Source organism: Neofelis nebulosa, chromosome 4 (assembly GCF_028018385.1).
Source record: "Neofelis nebulosa isolate mNeoNeb1 chromosome 4, mNeoNeb1.pri, whole genome shotgun sequence".
In the NCBI taxonomy this organism is placed as follows: domain Eukaryota; kingdom Metazoa; phylum Chordata; class Mammalia; order Carnivora; family Felidae; genus Neofelis; species Neofelis nebulosa.
In genome coordinates, this window is record NC_080785.1 from 61,368,352 (window position 1) to 61,393,973 (window position 25,622).

The following is a 25,622-nucleotide window of genomic DNA, read 5'->3' on the forward strand; positions in this document are numbered from 1 at the left end:
AATGAGCTAACACACTTGTGACTCACATTAGCATGGTAAAGGCTCCGAGAAGTCCTGTGGTAAACAAATTTAACTTGTTTAACTCAGCACTTCACAACTTATTTGATCCTAGAATCCCTTTTTCCACAGCAGCTGTTATCTCAAAGGACTATTTATTCACACTTTGGGGAATTATAATGACTATAAATATTCACCTGGTATGCACTCTCTTTCTGAATAAAACTATTTATTAAACATCCAACCTAAGTTGTTTTACATTTTTGTTCACAACTCCAAGATTCCAAAATAGTCCTTAACCTAAAATACGTAAATCATAGGGGCGCTTGGATGGCTCAGTCGGTTAAGCATCTGACTTCAGCTCAGGTCATGATCTCGCAGTCTGTGAGTTTGGCACCTGGGGCGGGCGGGCTCTGTGCTGACAGCTGAGTCTGGAGCCTGCTTGGGATTCTGTGTGTCCCTCTCTCTGTCCCTCCCCCACTCACACCTCTCTCTCTCTCTCTCTCTCTCTCTCAAAAGTAAATAAACATTATTTTTAAAAAAAGAATACTTAAATCATGCATTATATATGTGTTTCAAAAAAATTTTATTAACCTACTGTAAGAGATCTATTTCAATATATTTTTAATAAGTCAAAAAAGACTATCATAAATCTTTTGAAACCAAAAGGATGGCTAAGTTTCAAATGGTTTTCTCCTTCACCATTTGAATGAGAAAATTAAAGTATAAAGAGGTTTAAGAACTATGTGAACATCACGGAGAGATTCTGCAGTAGATCCAAGACTTAAAATGGATGTCTTAAAAAAGAGCCCAATATTCTTTTGTTGCTCACCAATCCAATCCATCTTTAATAATACATTTATAAATAATAAAAATGATCCTGGTTGTGATGACAGTTGAGATTTTTCATGACTTAAGGTTCAAAACAAAACTGGCAATGGTTTTTGTAAATGTCCAGTTTTAAATTCACAATCAAACTAAACACAGTTGAAATGATATTGGCCTAATTGAGAACAAAAGCTTTAACAGAAATAAAATTGTAATAATCAGAAGAAATGTTTTTAAAATAGCTAGTTGTCTGGAAATATTAACTCGAGAAAATCCGGAATATAAAGTGAAAGTACGATTCTTTTTATTCTTATTTGTTTGTTTAGCATGTCATTTAATTAAATTTTTTTTTTTTTTTACAACATGAAATCACTCTTGGAGATCAAAGTCATTAGCAGAACACAGCAGACTGTGCCTATTAGTTGATTCTAACCAGTTCTGCGGTTTAAGCATAAGTTATTTTCCTAAGGCAAAGGCATTTCCGTCTGTTAGGAAATATGGACTTTAAAATTTATTTCCACTATGGCATCATATCATAGCTTCTTCCTTAGTCACTTAAAAAAATTTAGGACATATCGTGCTCTCAATCAACTACATAAAACCATATTTGAAAGAGAAAACTTCTTATATGAAGTTACCTTTTCAAAATAGAATTTCATTTCATTACTCAGCATGCTGGGCCATAATACAGTTTGGGAGCCATCAATGCATAAAGGCACAGGATACTTTTTTTTTTCCAACTAAAGTGAGTATCTCTGTGTATAAGAAAAACCTCTTTACTCCCAGGAAACACATCCAACCTTTTCAAGATTAAGGAAATAACACACCATGTATGCTATTTTAATTAGTATTAAATACGGACTAAAAGTCTGGTGAACTTAGCTTCTACCTGTCTAACTTTATCACCTTGTGGAAAATTAATGTTGCAAAGTCAAATGTGGCAATAAAATATATAGAATAAGGCATATTTGCTAAAGAATAAGATGTATTCATGAAGTTTATACTCATAACATTCAATCATTAGTAAAAGTATATTTCATGTTGAGAAATAAGATGTGCAAATTTTTAAATTTTTAATTTTTCAGATATTCTACTCTCCCTTGGCCCTCTTCATACCGCCTTCAGTATATGCTGTTCATCTTCAATTCAATCTTCTCTACCAATTTTGGATCCACACAGAGGTGACTTTTTTTTCTTTTTTGTTTTTAAAGTTCTATACCTAAATAGTTAGCTTGAAGCAATGTCCTGGAAATCTACTAGCAGCTGATTTATTGTGTAAGAAAAATCTTTGTCTGCCTTCTTTAAGGAGAAACATCTGTTCATTTTTATTCCTTTTATATTGAATATATATTGCAAAGTTTATAAGAAGCAATGAGGCCAGTTGGTCTCAATTAAATAAAACAATTTTTGAACTATTAAGTACCAAAACATTCTAATACTATATTCAATACAGTATCTTCCTGTATTACAGTTTATTAAACATTGTTTACCCAAAGATGTTGAAATTCATTTCAACTTAAATATATAAATTTATATATATATATAATTTTTATATATTTATAAATATATACATATATGTAATTTATCTATTGAATGTAACTGTTATTTAAAATATTTATTTTATAATATGATTTATTATATAAAAATATTTAACTATTTAAAATATATAATATTGATACATTTTTATTTACATATTTATACTTACACACATACATATCAGTTAGTAGGGGCTCTGAAAAAAGTTTAACTCTTAAAGAAATTATGAAAACTCTTTTGATTGGAAATCCTGCTTTATTTTAGAGTTTAGGATTTATTTAGAGAATGTTTAGTACGTTTAGCTTTTTCTCCCCCCAGAAAAGTAGCATATATAATTTCTTGGATTGTCTGTGGTATCTCAAATTGTCAGATTTGAATTTTTGCAGATAGATCATTAAACAACTGATTGTTTTATGAGCTATTGTACTCTGCTGGTTGTCAAATACCAGAAATCAGAGACCTAGAAAAATTTTTGCTTATGTACATGAGAACCTTTTCAAGCATTTGGTATTTGTTGGGTGTGTTTTGAAGTTCCATAGGAAACACATTGACAGGTGTTGCAGATGGTTGAACAATACAGCAAATAACAGCTGCATTAGATACCAAAGCTTGATACACAAAGTACATTATTTCATTAATCTGCAGTATTCATGCTACTGATTTACTTGGAGTAAAGAGACTCCAAGTTATTATGGCTTTGGACATATGTGACATTATTTGAAGATCTGTGGTGAAATAGCATTGCATTTTATGGCAGTTGACATACATCAAATAGTCAAATACTACAACTGTCTGAAAGAGTTGTTGAGGCCAATTCTGACTGTAGAGGTCAAAGACCAAATTTGTTTAAATCAGTAAAGGAAAGCTTTCTGATGATTTACATGGAGGGGTTAAAGGAGAATTACATTTTTATAGCAGCTCTGCTCCAGGTCAAGCCACGTATTGGGTCAGGTATTAGTTTGTGAATACAGAACACTGGTGCCTAAGTAACTTCCGCCTTTTCCTGTGTTCCTCTGAGAGGTCTATGAGCTTGAGTTCCATCTCAGTATGTAAAGAGGCAGTGGTGGAAAGCCACTGGTGAAACATTTCTTTTACACTCAGAGCCTCCAGGTGGCTTCATTTCTAAACTCAAAAGCAATGCATTACAACTTTTCACTTGTGTTATACTTCAAAGTTTTGAAAGTAGTATACAATGCATAATTTCTACAGTTGAGCTGCACAGACAACAAGAACACACTTTCTGAAATTAAGGTTTGGGTCTTGAAATTTTAAATTATATTATTAGGTGTGAAACATTTATAAGATTTCTTACAGCTGTGCATTTAATTCCATTTATTATTATAGGCAGCACACTACCATTTATTTAAATAACAGAATCATACAGGAAATAGAGCCAAGAGATTTGTAACAGTGGCTGTTTCTGGAAAGAGGGGCAAGTGAAATGGAGAACTGGAGTGGGGAGAAGACTTAACTTAAAAAAATTAAATGCTTGCCCTAGTTTTTGGAAGTTCAATACACAGAAACAATAGTCCATTCACATAAGCAATACAGAAGCCATAGTTGACGTGACACTGGTGGCCAAAAAGCCCTGAACATTCCTGAATGGAGGTTTGATTCATTCAGTTGTTTCACTGCTACGGACATCCATAAAATCAGTTTTCACTCGGAGGGAGATTTGGTCTTAAAAAGGTACTGATTTTTTAAAAGTGAGGACAGATTCATTCACTTCAAGCAATTAGGTTAGGATAAGAGAAAGTAAAAAACAACAACAACAAAAAACAAAACAAAAGACTAACAACATGCTTTTGAAATATGGTATATGAGAGAATAAAAAGTTCATAAAACAAAATGAGGAGTTTATGATGAAATTTTCTGTTTAATTTTGGATTACTCTGATGGAGAGATAATATTGTTTATCCCCTTCCTCTTTTCTGAGAGTTATAAAACCTTCTGCTACAAACAGTACTCTCTTGTTTAATTTTTGCCTACATTTTTGTTTATTGTTCCTTCATCCAAAGTGTCCGAAGTACATAGTCAGTTATATTCTTTTCCTCTGAGTTTACTCAGGGCAAGTAGAAAAACTTATTATTTAATGTATGTTTTAAAGTGAATAACTGTGGAATGTTATAATTTTTTGAGGTTTTAGATGATATTTGAATATTAGATGATCTACACAGTATAATGGCAGTAGTAACATTATCCATTACCTTATCATTATTTATTATGTTTACTTATTATCATTGTTCATGTACACATCAGTTGGTCCTTGGGCAAAGAAATATAAAAGAGAAATAATTCTTTGGCATTAAATATTTGAACCCATACGACTCAAGGATTTTTATCGTGCTTAACTGAAGCCCTTAAATGGAATATGATGCAGTTACAAATAAAATGAGCAATCTTTTTATGGACTAATATGGACAGATGTCCAAAAAACAGAGGCACATACCAAAGGATATTATTTTTATTAAAAAAGGGAAAACAACTATGTGTTTTATATGTTCACATATGCATAAAATGTCTGTTGAAGTATACATGAGTAATCAACTCTTTTCCTAGAGGAGAGATATTTGGGATGGCTAGGAGATAAGGATTAGAATGAAATACAAGCATTAATTTTACTCATTCTAATGTGGGCAGAGAACTTTCTTTTTGTGATACTATTTCCCTAATAACAGCGATGTTGTGTGGCATTCCATGTATTTGATGGACTTTGATGAATTTGCTTTAATGAAATGACTGTTCAAGCCTTTATTTTTATTATTACTTTTAAGTTTATTTATTTGAGAGAGGAAGAGCTGGGGCGGGGCAGAGAGAGGGAGAGAGAGAATCCTAAGCAGGCTCCACACTGCCAGCATGGAACCCTATGAGGGGCTCAAACTCATGAACCATGTGATCATGACCTTAGCTGACATCTAGAGTCAGATGCTTAACTGACTCAGCCACCCAGCCACCTCTCAGGCCTTTATTTTTTCTTGAGTTGTTTGCCTAAGTGACTTGGAATTCTTTATAAATTCTGGGTATAAAGCAATGTCAGATACATGTATTTCAATTGTATTTCCTCAGTTTGTAGCATGCTTTTTCATTTTCTTACGAATTCTTTTGAAAAATATTGAAGCTTTAATTTGAAAAGATTAATTTATTTTTTTTAATGGTGAGTTCAGGTGTTTTTTTGTCTACTTTTTGTATTTTCTCTAAGAAGTCTTTGATTATCATAAACTTTCAAAGAAATTATCGTAAGGTTTCTTTTGGAATCTTTTGAGTTTTAATTTTATTTTTGGACCTTTCATATACTTGAATAAACTTTACAATGTGGTATTTTGGGGGGTGCCTGGGTGACTCAGTCAGTTAAGTGTCTGACTTTAGCTTAGGTCATGATCTCCTGGTCTGTGAGTTTAAGCCCTTTGTCAGGCTTTGTGCTGACAGCTTAGGATTCTGTGTGTCCCTCTCTCTCTGCCCTTCCCCTACTCATGCTCTCTCTCTCTCTCTCTCTCTCTCTCTCTCTCTCTCAAAAATAAATAAACATTAAAAATTTTTTTCTAAAAGAATATGGTATTTGGTAGGGGTATGTTATTTTATAAATATCCACTTAATATACCACCCTTTAGATACTTTCATTTAGCCATTGGACTACCTAAGTCCTTTGTAGAAAAGAAAATTGACTATATATAGTTAGCTTTAATTTTAGACTTCTATTCTCTTCTATGGATTTGTTTCCTCTTATACCAATCCTTCACATTATTGGGTATTATAGCTTTATAGGAAGTATTGTTTGCACAATTGTAAAACAATTTGTTTAAAAATTCTCCACGATTTTTTAATGGACAATTATGTAGTTTTTGAGTAGATAGTTTTATGTCTTTATTTCCTTTATTTACGTCATATAGTCTGTATCTTTTTTTTTTTGCCTCTTTTAGAGTTCACAGGTAGTATATTTTATGTCAAATTTTGAAAAAAATAAATGGCTATTATTTCCTTAAACATTATATCTATACCTTTCTCTCTCTCCTCTCTTGGGACTCAAAATACCTACATGTTTATTACATTACTTGATATTGATTCATATCAGCACTGCTTTGTAATTTTTAAAATTTCACTTTCTTATTAAGATTGGTTCATTTCTATTAATTTGTCTTCAGGTTTAATTACCTTTTTACCTGCTCCCTCTAATATACTTTTAAGCCCATTCAGTGGATTTCTCACATCAGATATTATGCTTTAGGTTTTAGAATTTCCATTTATATTTATAAATAGTTTTTCTTTCTCTGCTGAAATTATGTTATTCATTATGACTGTATTTTCCTTTAAGTATTAATTATAATTATAATTTTAAAATTGTTATCTGCTAATTCCAACATCCAAGTCATGTGCAAGTCTACTTCAATTGACTGTTATTTTTCTTGTTATGGATCACATCTGCCTTCTTTGTATGTCTAGTATATCATTATTGTTGTTACATGCCAATCTCCATGGCACATTTGTTGTAGCGATGTTCGATTCTGATATATTCCTCTGATCTTTTCTTATTTTTATTGTAGGAGGCAGGGAAATAAAATTAACTAATTATCCTGTGTTTTTGGAGGTTTTGATTTCCACTTGATAGGACATGGGTCTTTTAGTATGGTCTTTAGTTATGAGGCATATTCTTTATCCTTGGTGGCCTTTAATCTTAGGGCAAGAACTATCTTTGTGTGTGTGTGTGTGTGTGTAATTAATGAAATGCCCAAGGTGTTTTCTTTTTTTTTTTTAATTTTTTTTTAACGTTTATTTATTTTTGAGACAGAGAGAGACAGAGCATGAACAGGGGAGGGGCAGAGAGAGAGGGAGACACAGAATCTGAAACAGGCTCCAGGCTCTGAGCAGTCAGCACAGAGCCTGACGCGGGGCCTGAACTCACAGACTGTGAGATCACGACCTGAGCCGAAGTTGGACGCTTAACTGACTGAGCCACTCAGGCGCCCCCCAAGGTGTTTTCAAAGCCACGTTAACTTAGTAGGATTTGCTTTCTACATTTTCTCTTACCAGCATGAGGCAGCAGTCTAAATCATTGTCAGCAATTTTCTAGCTTTTTACCTTCCTGGCTTTTCAGCAAGTTCCTTAGAGCCTCTTCCTATGCATGAATATTTGCATGAATATTATAAGAATCAGCCAAGAGTCTTAATTCAAGAGTCAGGAGACTTGTGTGCCAGTATTGTGGCTTCTCCCTCTCTAGGTCCTTTCTTTATTGGAGAGAAACCTTTGGGTTTTCAGTCACTCTTGTGGTCTCAAATTTTGATTTCTGATCCTAGCTGGGTGAGACTGGTACTTTCTCTTTCAGCATCTCCCATTCCCACCCCCTTCTCCTTGCAGTCAGAACATGCCTTAGGGCAGTTATGTATTAGAATCCTACTAAGCCAACTATATTCACTAAGCACAAATGCTGCCATCAGAGATTTGGTTGGTAAGGTATGAGGAAAACAAGTTCTTCTCATTGGCAACACTATACTCATATAACTGTCCCAATCAGACTTTTTTTTCCTCACACATATATATATGAATGACACACTTATGAGAATAAGCATCAATAGAAATTAGAATATAGGAGAACTCCAAGAATGCAATGTGAAAAATTAGAAAGCTTAAGAGATATGTAGTGGAATTATGAAGCAACATAACTGAAGAGACAATAGGAATCAGAAGTTTGCAGAAGCCTGGAGATACAGAGAAGAATAGGAAAATGGAACTTTATAGCAGCAAAAAACTGGTAGCAGCATGAGGAGAGAGATTTAGAAGATCTGACTTCTTTATACAACTAATAGAGTGGTTTATTTATTGCCCTTTTGTATCCCGCATTATGATTTTTCATGGAAGTCTAGCAGTATTTATCTGTTCTTCAAAATCTTTTTCAACGTTTTTTTTTTTATTTATTTATTTATTTATTTATTTATTTATTTATTTATTTTTGGGACAGAGAGAGACAGAGCATGAACGGGGGAGGGGCAGAGAGAGAGGGAGACACAGAATCGGAAACAGGCTCCAGGCTCCGAGCCATCAGCCCAGAGCCTGACGCGGGGCTCGAACTCTCGGACCGCGAGATCGTGACCTGGCTGAAGTCGGACGCTTAACCGACTGCGCCACCCAGGCACCCCTGTTCTTCAAAATCTTACGGAATCTACCCAAGAGCCAGTGTTGTGTAAAATGTAGTTTTATTCTAAGTCAGTATATCTGTTTTATCCTATCATTTTATTAAATCACTGAGGAAGAATAAAATGTATACTATTTATAACGTGAATTTTAAGTCCTGGTTATAGAGAAACATGCTTAGTTTATCTCAAGTTTCCGTAGCTGTTATTTTGCCCACGGAGTAGGCAGGAAACGTGTTGGAATTATTTAACTAGACGACAAAGCTTTTTCATTAACAAATTACTATTTATTTTGCATAAAGATGACACTTGGGAAGATATTATTGAATATTTTACACACTATAATTATTAAAACTTAAACGTGAAAATTATAACACAAAGTTATTCATCCTAAGTGCTTTTCTTAAAACATAATAAATGTAGGGGTACCTGGCTGGCTCAGTCCATAGAACATGCGACTCTTGATCTCAGGTTCGTGAGTTCAAGCCCCATGTTGAGCATAGAGCTTACCTAAAAAAATATAAAAAAATTAAAAGTAAGTATTTGCATAATGTAAACTGTGCTTTCCTTTTGAGGCCTCAGGGGTTAGAGTCCTTAGTTCAAGTCCTAACTTCATTCATTACTATTACTATGACCTTGGACAGTTTACTTTACCTTCCTGTGCCTCAGTTCCCTCATATGTAAAATTAAGATAACAATGCACAGTATTGTGTTAAAAAAAAAAAGATAATTCATGTTCTAATAAATCAATTAGATGTTTGTAGTACTATTAACGTTGTTATCTTTTGTGCATTCTAGGTACCTATTTTATTGTATGTCACTCACTAATCATTCCTAGCCATCATCATGATTATTCATGCACATTTTATAACATAATTTTGATGCAGCCCATATTTTGGTTAGTATGAATTATTAATATAAACTAATGCAGTTGGATTTTAGATTTAAGGAAATAATGCCAAAAAAATTAGTGTAGAAAAATATGTATCTTTATGAGTTTGAGTTTCTGATGATGAAATGTATTATTCAGGTTTTTTGTTATCTTCTGGTTTTTTTCAAATTCAGAAACTAATCAACTTGCAAAATCATGAAATTAGCCAAATTTAATGTATCTTTTTAAATATTTCAATTATTATATCCCACAGACATTCATTGAGTACCATTTGTATTCCTCATCTTCCATGTAATAACAAGGACAAAAAAGAATTAAAGACTGGGACAATGAGATACAATATTCTGGATGAAGGAAAAGTAGCTTTAAAAATATTTTTTATATGAATGAATTTTAGAAGAATAAACAGGTATAGTCATCCCAAGCCAAGAATTCTCAGTTACTGATATTTGTCATTGGTCTGACGTATCCCAAGGAAAAACTTGATGAGATAAAATTTTGGTTTGACTTTTTTATTTATTTCATTTGGTATATCATATGCTTATCCAGCACTCACTTTTTCAAAAAGTATTTCAAGCATTTTAACAAATATTATTTCATTAAATGTTTATAACAAGTCTATGGAATAAGTAATACTATTTCCTCAAACTAAGCATGCTAAGTAACTTGTCCTGAGTCACAGGATTAGTAAGTGTCAAAGCTGGGCTTTGTACCAAGTAGTCAGGCTCCAGATTCCTTGTTCTCATCTATTTCTGATCTTAACGTCATAATATAATAGCCACCATGTATTAAACATCCAATATAGGCCACGCAAAAAGTTTCATTTAATTTTCATAAAATAGTTTGAATCACTAAAGGTCAATTCAATTTTTATAGCTTGTAAAGAATGAATATAAGTTCAAATAAATTCAGTTAATGGGGCTTTATATTAAGGGGACATGTGGAAGTACATGCAGCAGGAAACTATCCCAAATTTAATGGACAATTTTAGAAAACTGAAATTTTTATACTTGCCAACTTTGTGAGCAAACATTATCCTTTTAAAAGCTAAGAATATTGGTATTCTACAGTTTATATAAGGCAACACAGCTGGCTTCAGAGCTTACTTATGTTTTGGCCATTACTTCCTCCTCAAACGATATATTTATTTGGTTCTTTGTCAGTGTACCATGATGGATGGCAACAGGTTTTACAAATAATTCTTATGGCACAGTGAAATAAGATGAAGTTGTTGGTTAGTCAAGACAGAACTCAGTTGTAATCTTTCCTGGACCAAATTAATCTATCCTCAGAGGCTAGTACTACTGAAAAACCTTTGGTGATGTTCAGTTGCTTGATGAGCCAAGTCTAAATTGCTTTCATTTTATGTTTCTCATGCACTGCCTTCCAAATAGATTTCCTGGTGTACATCTCATTGCTTTCCATTCTGTGCAATTCATTCAAACTAGACTATTTTCCATTTTCTAAATGAATCTGATATAGTACCATTGCTGTTTCTCTCCTTTCCTATTTTCTAGATGTTGCTATTCTATACATTCTTTAAGGCCCAAATCAAATTCCTTCTTCATAAACTGTCCCCTCTTTTAAGATCAAGCACCTATGTAGCTCAGACCATGTGTCAGTCACTATGCTAAGTATTTCATAAGATTTAATCATCATGTAATTCTACTGTCCCCATTCAAAGAGAGGGAATTGAAGTTTTAGAGGTTAAATAACTTGCCTAGTGCTGTAGCTAGTTAGTAGTAGATATGTGATTCAAAGCCTGGTAAACAATTTTCTCCCTTCCTCCTCTGAAATCTGGTATCACTGATTTTACATTTCTTAGAGATGACCCAGATTACCTGAAACAATCCTAATACGTGCTCCTTTTTCTGGTACAGTTTTTAATAGCTCTTTCTTTTACTCTCTTAAAATATGTATTATACACTTGTTTTCCTCCTAAGCAGCTCTTTGGTCTCTCTTAATCTTTCCATTCTGTTATCTCACATTAGCTTATGTCCCTCCCATCAATTACATAGATGGTTATGATAGACTTTTATGGTGATGATTTTAGAACCCTATTAACAAATGAATTGATATTATTAACTAGATATTTTGCAATATATACGGTATTGGAGAAGAGAGGAGAAAAAAGTACTCATAGTAAAGATCAGAGAGGACTGATTTTGTTCCTTCACATTCATGTGTTGTAACTATAATCCCCAATGTAATGATATTTGGATAGGGGGCTTTTAGGAGGTAATCAATCAGGTCATGAGAATGGAATCCTCATGATGAGATTAGTACCCTTGTAAGAGACATGAGAGAGAGGATACAGTAAAAAGATAGCTTTTACCAAACACTGAATCTTCTGTCGCCTTGATCTTGGACTTCCTAAACTTCATCACTGTGAGAAGTAAATGTTTGATTTTGAAGCCACCCAGTCTATTGTATTTAGTTATAGTATCCTGAACTAAGACAGGATGTACTAATTTAAAAAAATAATAATAATCCTGAAGGGACAAGAAGAGCTTATTCTTAGAAGGAAAGTATGCACATGAAAACAGGGCAAATGAACTTAAGACAGATACTTATAGCTTCTATCTACTGACTGAAAATACATTCTACATTTAACTTTAAAAGATTAATACTTGCAAATATTTTTTAACAGACCAAAATGGATGAAGGGTAATAGTTAGGAAATCTGTCATATGAGATTGTAAACTCTGCAGTGCAGATTTATAAGTTTTATTGATGGAAGTATCTAGTACTTAGATAATTCCAGGTACATGGTCAGTAACATTTTTTTTAACATAATGTTACTACTATTGATAATAATGTGGTTCTTTTTCTCTGAGAATCCAAACTGGTAAATATAAAATTGTGTTACACTAGAGTGAAGTTTCATATGGTTATGCTTATGAATGTTTCCAATTTCCCCTCTGTCAATTTAATTGGTCTTGTTAAAAAAAGAAAGTCACTTGCAATCCACCTCTTTTTGAAGGAACACTTTCAGTAGCTAGTTGCATTTATTTTTTTCCGAGGAAAAGTCAAATGTGTTATTTAACATGTAAGCTGAGATGAATTCAAATAAAATGCTGACTTGTCTAGCTCCTGTCCTCTTGTCTGAGGAATAATACAATCATAAATGACAAGAATCAGCCTTCAAGATAATTTATTATAAATGCAGTCCTTTAAAACTGCTGTTTATTGTATAAACATAGCCTACTCTCATTCTTCTTAACACTAAGCTTTTAACTCTTTAACCCTATGGTATAGATTCGTCAGAAATTTACTCCCTATGAAGCTTTTTATGATCCCAACAGTCCTGATTCCTCCAGATTGTTTTATTTCGAAACTATAAATATTGTTTTTTCACTCCTTAGTGTGGAAATTCAGCTACCTCCATATTACATGCTTACTGAAGTAGAAAGCTGCCTAATCAGATAGGAAAACATTTGGCTGTGAATAAATCAGCATTTGTCAAGGATTTCAAAGTGTGAAACTAGGCAGACAAGCACACATCCTAAGAGCTCTGCTTTCTCTTGCTTCCCTGTAGAGAAATCAGAGGTTAATATGGCCGCCACCACCATCTGTCTAAATACTTGAGTGTGTTGTCTTGAATTAACATAGCAGAACTAGTGGGGGGAGGTAATTAAGATTTTATTTTTACATTTCATCACCAGATGCTCTACAATATAAATTTATCCATAAATGTTCAGATTGATTAAGTTTTTAACAAGGAGAATAATGAGTGTTTAAAAATCAACTAAGAACAAAAAGTAAAATTATTTTGACATGGTAACTTGTAGTTCATGTAGTTCATGGATTTTATTCTTTCCTAAAACTTTCAGTGAGGAATTATTATAAAATTTCTTGATAGCAAAAATCATATTCCTATATATATTCAAACACTAAAATGACATTGTTACTCATTGTACCTTTAAGTCAAAAAATAGTTAAATTACTGGCACTCAGTCGTAATTTCCATTCTTCTACCCTATGATCTCTCAAAGGACCTTAACACAAAACTTTGCATAAAATAAGTACTGAATAAATACCTATTAAATAAATGTACCTCACATAGGTTATTTTGATTTTTGTATAGTCAATTGAAGAAGCTTATGAACAAGTAAAAACTCTCTACAGCATTTTCCAGAAGCAAACAATCAATGGGATTTTTGGCAACGCTTCACAGTAGGAACTATATAAAAGCATATGTTTTTACTAAAGGTAATTTTTAGCTTCCAACCTAGAAAAGGAACTCAATTTGCTTCTTATTAGGTAATCTTGTGCCCATTATAAATTCAAATTGATTAGAAGTTCAAATATTTTTACTGTGCAATGGTAATTGGGAAGGAAAAAATGAATGATTTTTCTCATCCTTCTCAAAATTATACAGAATTTTTGAAAAAGAAAACTTTCTATAAAACCTTTTCCTCCCGGGGCGCCTGGGTGGCTTAGTCGGTTAACTGTCAAACTTTGGCTCAGGTCATGATCTCACAGTTCTTGAGTTTGAGCCCCACATAGGGCTCTGTGCTGACAACTCAGAGCCTGGAGCCTGCTTTGGATTCTGTCTCTATGTCTCTCTGTCTCTCCCTCTCTCTCTCTCTCTCTCTCTCTGCTGTCTCCCACTCGTACTCTGTCTCTCTCAAAAATAAACATTAAAAAAATTTTTTTAAGGAAAAAAAAACAAAACCTTTTCTTCTGAAATAGTTCTACCTTTCCATTGAAGAGTCCCCTGGACTATAAATAAGCTTCCTGGAGGAAGTGCCTGTGCATCAGTTCATTTATTTTTACTTCTAAAACCTAGTAAGGTCCATAGAAATTCAATAAATCTTTGCAGAATGAATGGACTGGCTGACAAGGTTCTACTTGGTTGGCTTATTATGTGACTATCTTGTAATAAGAAACTTTGAAAAAGGCTTATACATACAGATTTTAATAATCTGAAACATTATTTCTAATGCTAATACAAAATCTTTATTGGTAATTTGGTACTTAAGATACTTGTTGATTAGCATTCAAATATATATTTAATATATATGATAAACATTTAATAAAGATAAATTTATGTGTATGCATTAATATATTTGTCCATCAGGTTTTCTTTCTATAAATGGGGCTATAGTACTAGAATATATAATTGAAAGGTCATAGAAATATTTATAACCACTTACTTTTCACAAAGATATGCAAGAGCCTATAGTTATTGTGAAGATCTTTCCAAATAAAAGATTTTTCAAATTTTTTATTCCTAAATGTACATGCAGACATGCTTAGTTGATACATAGATAAAAGAAGGAAGAAAAAAATAAAGGAAGGAAGGAGGGATAGAGGGAGGAAGAGAGCGAGCAAGGAAAGAAAATTGCCATGAAATAAACAACTAATCATGGTATAATTATTAGTCTATTTTATTTTAGTGTCTGTTTGCATTGAACGTTGTGACTAATTTACCTGAAATTTTGCCATTTTCAGATTGCATGTCAAGTATATCATTCTTAGTTAAATATAATATGACAATGATTTGTACATCAGATAATAAAGGTATTTGGAACTGGCTTAGTATTTCCCTTAAATACTGACTTCAGTGAAATACAGAAGGCCACAGTGGAATAGGTCTATGAAGCATTAGTCATGTATGATGGTCTAAAGAAGACTAGTTAGAGTCAATGGTGTCACTCTAACCTCTGCTCATCTGAATACAGGCATTTTCCTACTATGTATATTTCATTTCACTTCACCCACAACCCAGTCGCTCCTCAGCATCTATCATATTGTTAGCACATTCACTGTTAATGAGGATTCTGTAAAACATATGCTTCCTAGGACATATTTTCCCTATTATGGTTTTTCCCTCTCAGACAGGAAGCCTGAATATTTGTAAGCATGTCTTATTTGGAAATAAATTTATAATTAACTATAGGCTCATGGTTTCTTTCTGAAAAGTAAGTGGTTATAAATATTCCATTAGCCTTTCAATAATACATCCCAGTATTTTTAGTATCCATTAGCATATAGAAAAACTGTAAGTTGGAAATATAATGTGACATTTCCAGTAGTATGCTAAAATTTGACAAAAGAATAGAATTGAGAGGTTTCTTTTTAAAATGGATTTAGAAAGTCTCTTCTCCAACATTAATAGAGTGAGGTGAGAAGAGGCAATTTTCCACACAATACATAAAGTGAAAATTATTTTGTTTTGAATTAACTGAATTTTTGTTTAAAGCAAGTCTTGCCCTCCACCTTGTGCAATAGTTAATCATTTCTGCAATCTTAATTGAACTACAAAAACCTAACCAGTCAATGTTCCCCTATCAGGACAATCAGTGAAAACACCTAAGAAATGTATAGAATAGAATACGTTAATTTTATAAGAAATAATTTCAGACAGGACATTAATTTAGAACATTTACTTTGATGCTTTACAGAGTTCAACTCTAAGTGATTTATCAATTTCATTTGGAAAGACCTACAGATGTATGGTTTTCAGGGGATGTAAGGTAATCAAAAAACTCCTGAGAGCTATAATGTGGAAGGAATTAATTGCAACCAGTTCATAGCAGGCATTTAATTATTTGATTTACCACATGTAGTCACTTTATCAATTTCTAAAGCAATATTATTCCCACTGGTAACTTAGAGACAATGGAAGTTTCATTAACCTTTAGGCCTCTGAGTTATTCAACTCACTCAAAATGTGACTGCAGGGCAAGTGGGGAGGAAGGTTGTAAGAACTCTAAAAAGACATTTCAGAATCATTTGGTGATATGGGAATTAAATTTTCTATCTCTGGGTCCTTTCAACTGAAACTGAAGCCCTCACAAACCTGTACTGAGATAACATAAAAATAATTCAAGAAATTCACCTGCCAATGATCACCGGAATTCAACTCTCCCATTATCCGTTCTCTGATTGTATATGTTTTTAGTTTTTGTTTGTTTGTTGTTATTACTAGTTTTTGGCCCTTTCATTTTAGCTATTTATCTTAATTTTCCAATTCACTAGATCAGAGATCTGTTTGGACTCGCTCTCCGGGCTTTAATCGCCAAGGGCACTCCAGACTCATGTTTGGTCTCTAGAGATTGGGAATTCGCTAATGCACCCTTCCCTCCAGTTTCCAAACTGGAAGACAAAAATTATACAATGCTTCCCTCCTGAATAACAAAAAGACTGAGGTGCAGCAAGACATGTATACCTATGAAGCAGAAGGGATTATCAACCTTTGGGGCAGATCATTCTTATTTTGGAGTACTGTCCTGTGCATTGTAGGATGTTTAGCAGCACTAAAATCCACTAATCACTAAATTACAGTAGCACTTCCTCCATTTGTGACAGCCCAAAGTATCTCCAAACATTGCCAAATGTTCCCTGGAAGCACAATCATCCCCATTTGAGAACCACTGATATAAAGGTGAAAGGGCATGGAGGGCAGTGAGGGGGATTTATCAATATAATCTTGTTCGGCAGTCACTATATGCAAGGCAGTGTTGCATGTGCTGTGAGAAGCAAAGAGGCTTGAGTTAGAGTTTCTCAATGAACTTTCAATATTGTATAAGAAGTGAACATGAATAACTAGATATCAGAACAGCATGACATAAAAATTAGTGATGCCTCAATATGTATTCAGAGAAAGACAAAGAAAATTCTCATTGGAAAAATCAAGAAGAATGTTTCAAAGTCTAGGTGTGTCTTAAAGGAAGATCAGGATTCCAGCAGGTTGAGATAGGAGGTTAAGGTCTTTTAGGCGGAAGAAAGAGAACATTGGAAATGGGTCTTGATGAAGAGTTTAAACAGCTTTGAATTCCACATCTTTTGGGCTTCATTTGGTTCATTGTAAGAGGCCTTTCATTTGAATTCATTTTATTTTTGATGAGGGGAAATGACTTAATGAAAAGATGACGGTGTCTTATGGCTCCTATTCTCCTGATTTTATATTTAACTCTGTTTCCCCACCCCTGCCATAAACTGTGGGGAGAAAAATGAATATGTGACCAGTCTAGCAAATGATCTAGAGCACTTCTGCTGGATAAAATTTCACTGATAGAATTGAAGTAGCTTATTATTATAAAATTGTTTTATTTATTATTGGTTCATTTATAATAACTTATTATTGTACAAGTAAAAACAGCCCAAGAAATGAGTTTTTTGGGAAATAATTATTTCAAGAAATAGGCAGAAAAAATGTTTAAGTCACTGTTTCCGAAGTTTGGATGAGAAATTAGTATCCAAGTTTTATTAATATGGAAACTAAAAACACTATAAATAAGGGTGAAGGAAATAATCTAAAGACCTTTGTTGGCAACATGGGCTCATAACCTCCTAGGACTCATCTATCCCTCTGAGTATATGATGAAAATAACAATTTCCTCCCAGAAAAAAATACCCACTGGCACATATTCATAAAATTTGGTATAATACTTAGGGTGTTCCTGACCTTCTGAAGCCCATTGATGGCCTTTCTAGGTATCCATGCTTCTCAGGTTATAAAATTCTGAAAGAAAACGACAAGGATACAAGACTTAGATCATTGTTTTGGAAATCTAAGAAACACCAGAAATACCTAAAATCCCATGAGGGGACAGTTTAGAATCTGAAGTGTCGGGTTCTTTATAAATACCTGGATTTCTTTTGGCTGAAATGAGGGAAAAAAGCATTTAGTTATTTTCCATGACACTTCTAAAAGTTTAAATTGCTTTTATTTGATGGAACTATTTCTGTATCTCTTAAAAGCAATTTGATAGAAAACAGAAAATCCCTGAGTTGAAATGAAGAAGACTTTAGCACTTCTTCCAAGCTGTTTGACTTGGACTGATAATTAAAATTTTCCAAATGTCAATTTTTTTTAAAATAACAGAGTATTGGACTATATTGTTTTTAAGTCTTCTGTGTTAGAAAATTCCATCATTTAAATCAACTCATCTAAATATTAAAAAGCAAGACAAAAAATAACTACCTAAAAATGAGAATAGTTGCAATTATTTCCACAGTAACATATTTTCAGGAAGTGGTTCAAAGCTAGATGTCGTTGAATTGCTAAATGACTGAATTTGCAAAAGTGGGCGATAATTAAGTCGTTATGCTCAAACCTTATTAATTATTGATGACTTCTCCATGACTGAGTCAGAAGCGTTTTCTACAAGAGAGGTTCTGACTGGGCTGTCTGAATGATGAATCATCTCCCACCCGAGGTGGTCTTCCTCAGCTCCAAGGTACTCATAGGCACTACCAGGAAATTTGACTGTGGTTGCCTGTGTTGTACTTGGCTTTTAACTTAAAAAAAAAAAAGTGGGCGGGGGGGACTTTCAATATTGATATCACCATGCTTTAGCCTGCAGGAGCAAAAGATTTTCTTTGAGGAAAAGTGCTTGACATTAAAAAAATAATGCACTCAGCCAAGGCTCCAGCCATCTGAATGCACTCACCATTTGTGTGGCTTTAAATCTGGCTGCACACACGCCAAGACCAAGGATCAGAAATGCATCTGGGTAGCAGAAGCTGGTCACCATAGTCTCCTCCACCCCCTTTTGTTGTCTCTTTTTGTAACATATGTTAGGCACCAAAGAGACAAACAAGGATAAAATGGTTTTCTCCTTTTCCATCTGGTATTCTGCCAGAGATACAAAGCTTGAACTGAGCATCAGATTTCAATGTTCTGACTGCTGAGAAACCCCACTTTCTTGTTCTCTATCCATCACCATCCTTCTTCTTAACAAATATTTTTCCACCAAGTACAAAGCAATGGAGTCCAATAAAATACAGGGTTATTTCTACTTACTCCCTTCCCAATCCCTGGCTGTTAGTACTGTATTTGTGGGAATATCTTTTGTGACTGATTTGATAGGAATGTAGTCTGATATCCTTATACATATTATACATATTCACAGTATTTTGAACTCCTGGAATTAAAAAAAATACCGATAGTTCTTTGCGTATAAATGAATTCTGTTCTGAGTTATCCAAAAATTCTGTTGTTTCGGGTTCATAATATATTTTTCAGGGAAATAACTTTAAAAATGGTGATAAAACACCACGCTAGAAGAGAACGAATGAACAAAAGAAAGAAAGAAAGAAAGAAAGAAAGAAAGAAAGAAAGAAAGAAAGAAAGAAGAGAAAGAAAAGGAAAGGAGAAGGAAAAGGAAAGGAAAAGAGAAAGAGAGAGAAAGAAAAGAAAGAAGGAGGGAGGGTGGTTAAATCAATATAGGACATGAAATATTACACATCCTTTGCATGTAAACATTTCTGTCTGTTGCATAATGAAAACTGACAATCCCTTAGAAGCCTGGCAGCAGGATGGAAATCAAGGGCTGCTGCGTTCAGATGTGTATACAATGGGTTTAGTAAGGAGATGATGGTGGCACCTGCCCTATGGAGAGATGCAGCACTGTCACGTGGCAACATTGCTGCAGCTTTTACCTCAAGAGTATAGGACCCCACAAGCTGCGGACAGTGTGGCTACTACAGCTGTTCACATTTGCACAGCAACTTTAAACTGGGTGTTTTAGTGTCAGAGATTGCCCAAAAGTCATTAAACCCTGCTATATAAAGAGTTGCAATCTAGAAATCTGTTTGGGACTTTAGAGATCTATTAATACTTCCAACTGGGTAACTGAACATTACTTTGTATTACTAGAGTAGTATTCCTTTTATTTAGAATTTTATCTTAATTTTTTCAAACATTTAGATGAGTAGAACAATAGAGTGCATTATGTATATCCATCACTTCAATCAAAAAAATCATTATGATTTTGATTCATTTTCATTAGTTATCCTTCTTTTTCTTTTTTCATTGCCAAATATCTTTCAGCAAAACTTAGATCTCATGTCATGTATACTTCAGTTATACAACTCTAAAAAAATAGTTACTTCCCCCTACACAAAACTCCATTATAATTTTCAATAAAAGCAGTATTATTTACTATGTAATACCCTCTATATAATCATTTTCTTATCCCGCATTGCCTATAAAATGTCTTTTATGTTTGGTTTGTTCAAATTGGTATTCTCACAAGATCATCATACTACATCTAGTATGTTGTTACGTATCTTAAATATCTTTTTATCTTAAGCAGTCGCATCTCTCTATTTTTTCCTCGTACCACTGACTTGTTGCCAATTCAAGTATCATCGTTGTCAGTGAATGTTTTTCCCCTAAGCATCATCTAACTTACCTCTTTTTCCTCATATATCCTATAAATGGAAAGTAACTCTATTGGTGAGTAATTTCTTAAAATGTAACAATGTATTGATTTTGTCATTAGTAGGCTCTAAACAAATTGACCTAGGTCATAATTCAAGTAAACATTCTAGTATCTGCCATAATTGATGGAAGAATAATGTAACCAAAATTAAAAGAGTTCCCAATATTGCTTCCAGTTAATGTAGCATATCAAATGTCTTATATGACCTGCTCTTTTTTATGACACCTACCTCGTTCCTACACTCCTTGGAATCTGCAGACCCTGGAATGGGGATTCTCACTGGGAAATTTTGAGAGATAACATTAAAGAGTTATAGACCACATTCTGAAGGGTCCTTAATTGAGAAAAAAATACCCCTTTATATATTTGACTTAAAATGTTTTTTTAATCTTTATTTATTTTTGAGAGAGAGACAGAGAGACAGAATGTGAGCAGAGAGGGACAGAGAGAGAGGGAGACACAGAATCTGAAACAGGCTCCAGGCTCTGAGCTGTTAGCACAGAGCTCTACACAGGGCTTCAACTCACAAACTGTAAGATCATGACCCAGGCTGAAGTCAGACACTTAACTGACTGAAAAGCTCCACTACATTTGTCTTTTAATTGTGCCTGTAAATTGGACTTAAAGATGGTACATCTACAGGTAAAAGACCATTAAGGATTCTATTTGAATAAGCAGAATCGCCCTAATACAGTAGGTAACATGGCTGATTATTGGGTGAACCAACTCTCAACTAACCGCAAAGCAAATGTAATATGACATCTTCCCTTCTTTAGTGATGCGCTGTTACCGTTAATCAACAAAGACATAGTTGAAGGGTGAAGAGCATGAACGTCTCTCAGGAGACGTGAGAGAAGTGTGCCTTGACAGTGTTGGTATATAAATACCGTACTGTTTGTAACCCTCAGAATGTTATTACGTGGATATGTTTAATATTTCCATTTGAAAGATGAGGAAACTGAATATAAAAAGCTTAAGTTGTTTTCCCAAGATCACATAGCAATAAACGGAGGCTCCTGGAGCTGAATTTAGGCAGCATCACTCTTAACCTTTTACTGTACTGCCTCCCAGAATAGAGTTAGGACATTACTGTTATTTTCATAGGAACCCCAGGAAGCAGAGAAACTTCTTCTGATTCTGAAGTCAACCTTGAAACTTGAAATGTCTCTTGACCCACATGGAAATTTAATGTGAATATATGTACACATTTATCGATAACTGTGTATAAATATTGCTTTTGTTTTAAACAGATCATTAATAACCTTGGTCCTTTGGAACTGATTCTTAATACTCCTAGCCATCATCGGGTTCATCATGGTAAGGAAATTTGACCTTTTTTCTCCTTATTCATTTCTTTAAAAATACTATTATTTTGTACCTTTTCATCACAGTTATTCAACATAGTCACCATTCAGTGTATAAATAGGTATCATGTCTTCCATTGTACATGGACAAGCCTCTTTTCCAAAGCAATGATTGGAGGGGAAAAAAATCTTGTTTGGATTTTCCTTTTTGTCTAGATCTCCTTAGTTGTAGTGGAAAACAACTTAACCAGCTGAGGGGATACACACTTTCTATGTTGAAGGTACCACCTGACCCAATGTTGAGGGTCATTCCTATATACAACCAGAAAGTCTCTGGTCTTGAAAATTGTTGCGATTTCAGGAAAGCCTAATAGGCAGAAATTCACTTTTTGCCTAAATTCTGTGAACTGCATTAGCATGACAGAGAAAAAAAATCCCATGTGACTAGTGCTTAAGGTTTAAAGATACCAGCATAAGACATAATAGAATTGTTTACATGTGTGCACCAAAAGACCTGTATAAGAATGTGCATAGCAGCATTTTACGTAATGGAAAAAATAGAGATAAAATTCAAATGCTTATTGCAGTAGAACAGATAAATTTGTAGACTTTTCATATAATGGGGAATTACATACCAAAAAAAACATGTCCAAACTGTTGCAACTTGTGATGGCCTGAATACATCTTACATACATAGTGCTGAGAAAAGGAAGACAGTAATAAAATAATAAATACTATTGTTCTGTTTTCATAAGTTTGCAGGTATCACAGGCAGCGCTGGAACACTGCAGACCTGCCTTCCCAAGGGGTGGGTTCCTTTCTGCCTGGCAGGGAGAAGAGCAGAAACACAAGTCCCATCATCTCCCTTCAAAAGGAAAAGAAGTGGGTGGGGTCAGGCTGCACATGCTCAGTTTCCTCTTCCAAACTCCACATACATTCCTGGTCCCAAGGAGAATTGTTAGTGAGAAGCTGGAGAGACTAAGGGTGTTATACTCTTGGGGCTCCCTTCACAGTAAAGGAAACATAAGGAGTGGAGAAGAATAAATCCATACTGAAGAAGAAATAGTTGCTAGTGTTCTCTGTTTAGCTTTGGAGCACATTCCCACTCCTGTTGTTTTATGTTTGCATCTCTTACCCTCAGTGTTATTATTTTTTTTTAATGTTTCTTTATTTTTGAGAAAGACAGCTTGAGTAGGGGAGGAGGAGAGAGAGGGGGAGACACAGAATCCAAACCAGGCTTCAGGCTTTGTCAGCAAGAGCCCTATGTGGGGCTCCAACCCAGGAACTGCAAGATCATGACCTGAGCCAAAGTTGGTCACTTAACCAGCTGAGCCACCGAGGCACCTCTTACCCTCAGCATTATTAATGTTTTGGGCCAGATAGTTCTTCACTTGGAGGTGGGAGGTTAGGAATGGGGCTACCCTTTGTATTGTAGGATTTTGGTTTCTGCATACTAAGTGCAGATAATATCCCCTCCCAGTTGTGACTCTCAACAAATTCTCCAGACATTTCCACATGTCCCCTGAGAAGCAAGATGTTCTCTCCTCCAACTAAGAACCACTGTTTAGCCCATATATAGCAATGGGTTGTGCGTTTGTGTAGCCAGACCCACACTACTTTTGGACTGGAGAGGTTGTCCTGTGTGTCTTCACTTTCAAACATATATTAACGTGTATAGAAGGCATACAAAGAAATGACACATGAGGACAGTTGAATTTGTTGGAGCAGTGGCTTGATAGGTTAATATTTTTCCTTTGATTTATACTTATGTGAATACGGGGGTACATATTTAAGCATTTTTTATTATTAAAGAAACAATGCCCAACTATTTCATTTTAAATTATAATTTGAATACTTTGGAAGAAAAATATATATGTTTTGAGTTAATAGTTAATAAAAATAATTAAGGGTAATTTAATTTTCACTTATATCTTTCATGATTAAAATAAATAGTAAAGTCTCAGTCTAAGTAGAATTTTTTTTCCTGGAAAAGATTCAGAGAGAAGAGGTAGAGATAGCAACTCATTTCAAAATTAAAAAAATCAACCAAATGCGAATACACATATATTATTTATCTTATTCCCTATTGCCTTTTTCTGGGCCACTTAATTTTTAATTATTACTCTTTGATAGTCTTTTTTAAAAAAATTTTAATGATTATTTTTAAGAGAGAGAGAGACTATGCATGCGGGAGTGGGGAGGGGGCAGAGAGAGAGGGAGACACAGAATCTGAAGCAGGTTCCAGGCTCTGAGCTGTCAGCACAGAGCCTGATACAGGGCTTGAACTCATGAACAGTTTAATGATGACCTTAGCTGAAGTTGGGAGCTTAACTGACTGAGCCACCAGACACACTACTCTTTGATAGTAAAAAGTAAAATTTTAAAAAGTAAAATTACTCAGAATTATGCCAGATTTCTAAACAACTGGAAAATTAAGGGCAAAAACATTTTTTAAAAAATTATGGGATCGAGGACCGCATCCTACTTGGCACTGGGTATGGAGCCTGCTCGAGATTCTCTCTCTCCCTCTCCCCTGCCCCTCCCCTGTATGCACACACACATTGTTTCTCTCTCTCTTTTTCTCTCTCTCTCTCACTCTCTGAAAAAGAAATCTGGGGAAATTCCAAATATATGTAGTTTTAAGGAATTCTCTGGTCATTTTGGTAAAATTAACTCAATAGGAAAAAAATAAAATAAAAGCAATTTACTTAGCAAATAATCTGATGTTGTCAGTGAAAAGAGATTCTTAGGAAAATCATTTTGTTGCATAAGTCTTAATTTTGTGAATGGGTTCTAAAATACAATAAGATGTTTCAAAAGTATGACTTCATTTTTCAAAACCTTTTTTTTTCTTTTAATATTGTGTGTCATAGGCAGAAACCGTTATTGCATTGACAAAAATTATGCTGGCGTTCTTATTATATGGGATAGAATTTTTGGTAAGTAAAATATATGTGAACATAAAAATATTAACTTACCTCCTAAGCTCATAGAAAGTCAAAGATCATATCCTTAATGTTTATCTTCCAGGGACATTCGAGGCAGAAAATGAAAAAGTTGTATATGGTCTAACACATCCCATTAATACATTTGAACCATTCATGGTGCAGGTAATGTAATTGATTTTATTATTTCTGAATTGGTTATATCCTTTCACAAATTTTATAGCTAAAATAAAGATCAGTTGTTGAAAGGTGAAAGTACCTCACACTATCCTGAAAAGAAATTTTTTTTTAACCATAAAAGAAGCCAGAAGTAACTCTGACACTCAAGCAAAATCTTGAATTAACTTGGGCAAAATGTGTTTGAAAACAACTCATTTTAAGAACTTTTAAATATACCTACTACAGAGAATTTTTTTCAAAAATAGCCCTTCAAGCAAACATATTCTTTCTCAGAATAGACCTGAAATATATTCATGGATTCAGAAGGAACAGTAGTAAATGCATTATAAAGGCTGATACCACAGTAAGAAAAATATTTGCTTCAAGGCCGCATGACTCTGGTTAGAAATTCAACATGAGGCCTTTGCCCTATTCTACTTGGACCTAAATGTCAGGAGCTATTACGAGTTGGTTAGGTCTGCACATTACCTCACCTGCTAAGACTTGTAGCCCCAGACCAGTTTTCTGTTAGACATGTGGTATTGGTTGTTCACTGATCTCAATGGCTGGCACTAGAGAAATGAGGAATGTCTGTGAAGCTCCGATCCGTCAGCAACAGAGCACCACAAACACTCCTGGGGTTAGGGACTAGCAAATGA

General features: G+C 34.2%; 1 protein-coding gene across 6 annotated transcripts in view; it reads left to right on the forward strand.

The window, feature by feature from the left end:
• Positions 1 to 25,622, forward strand: part of AGMO (alkylglycerol monooxygenase) — a 377,151-nt gene that overhangs the window by 182,266 nt on the left and 169,263 nt on the right. For all 6 annotated transcript variants that reach the window (XM_058724927.1, XM_058724926.1, XM_058724922.1 and 3 more), the window contains 4 exons: positions 1,911 to 2,006; positions 21,806 to 21,872; positions 24,733 to 24,798; positions 24,890 to 24,969. In XM_058724927.1, coding sequence (XP_058580910.1) covers positions 1,911 to 2,006; positions 21,806 to 21,872; positions 24,733 to 24,798; positions 24,890 to 24,969 — 309 coding nt within the window. The remainder of the gene's footprint in view (positions 1 to 1,910; positions 2,007 to 21,805; positions 21,873 to 24,732; positions 24,799 to 24,889; positions 24,970 to 25,622) is intronic.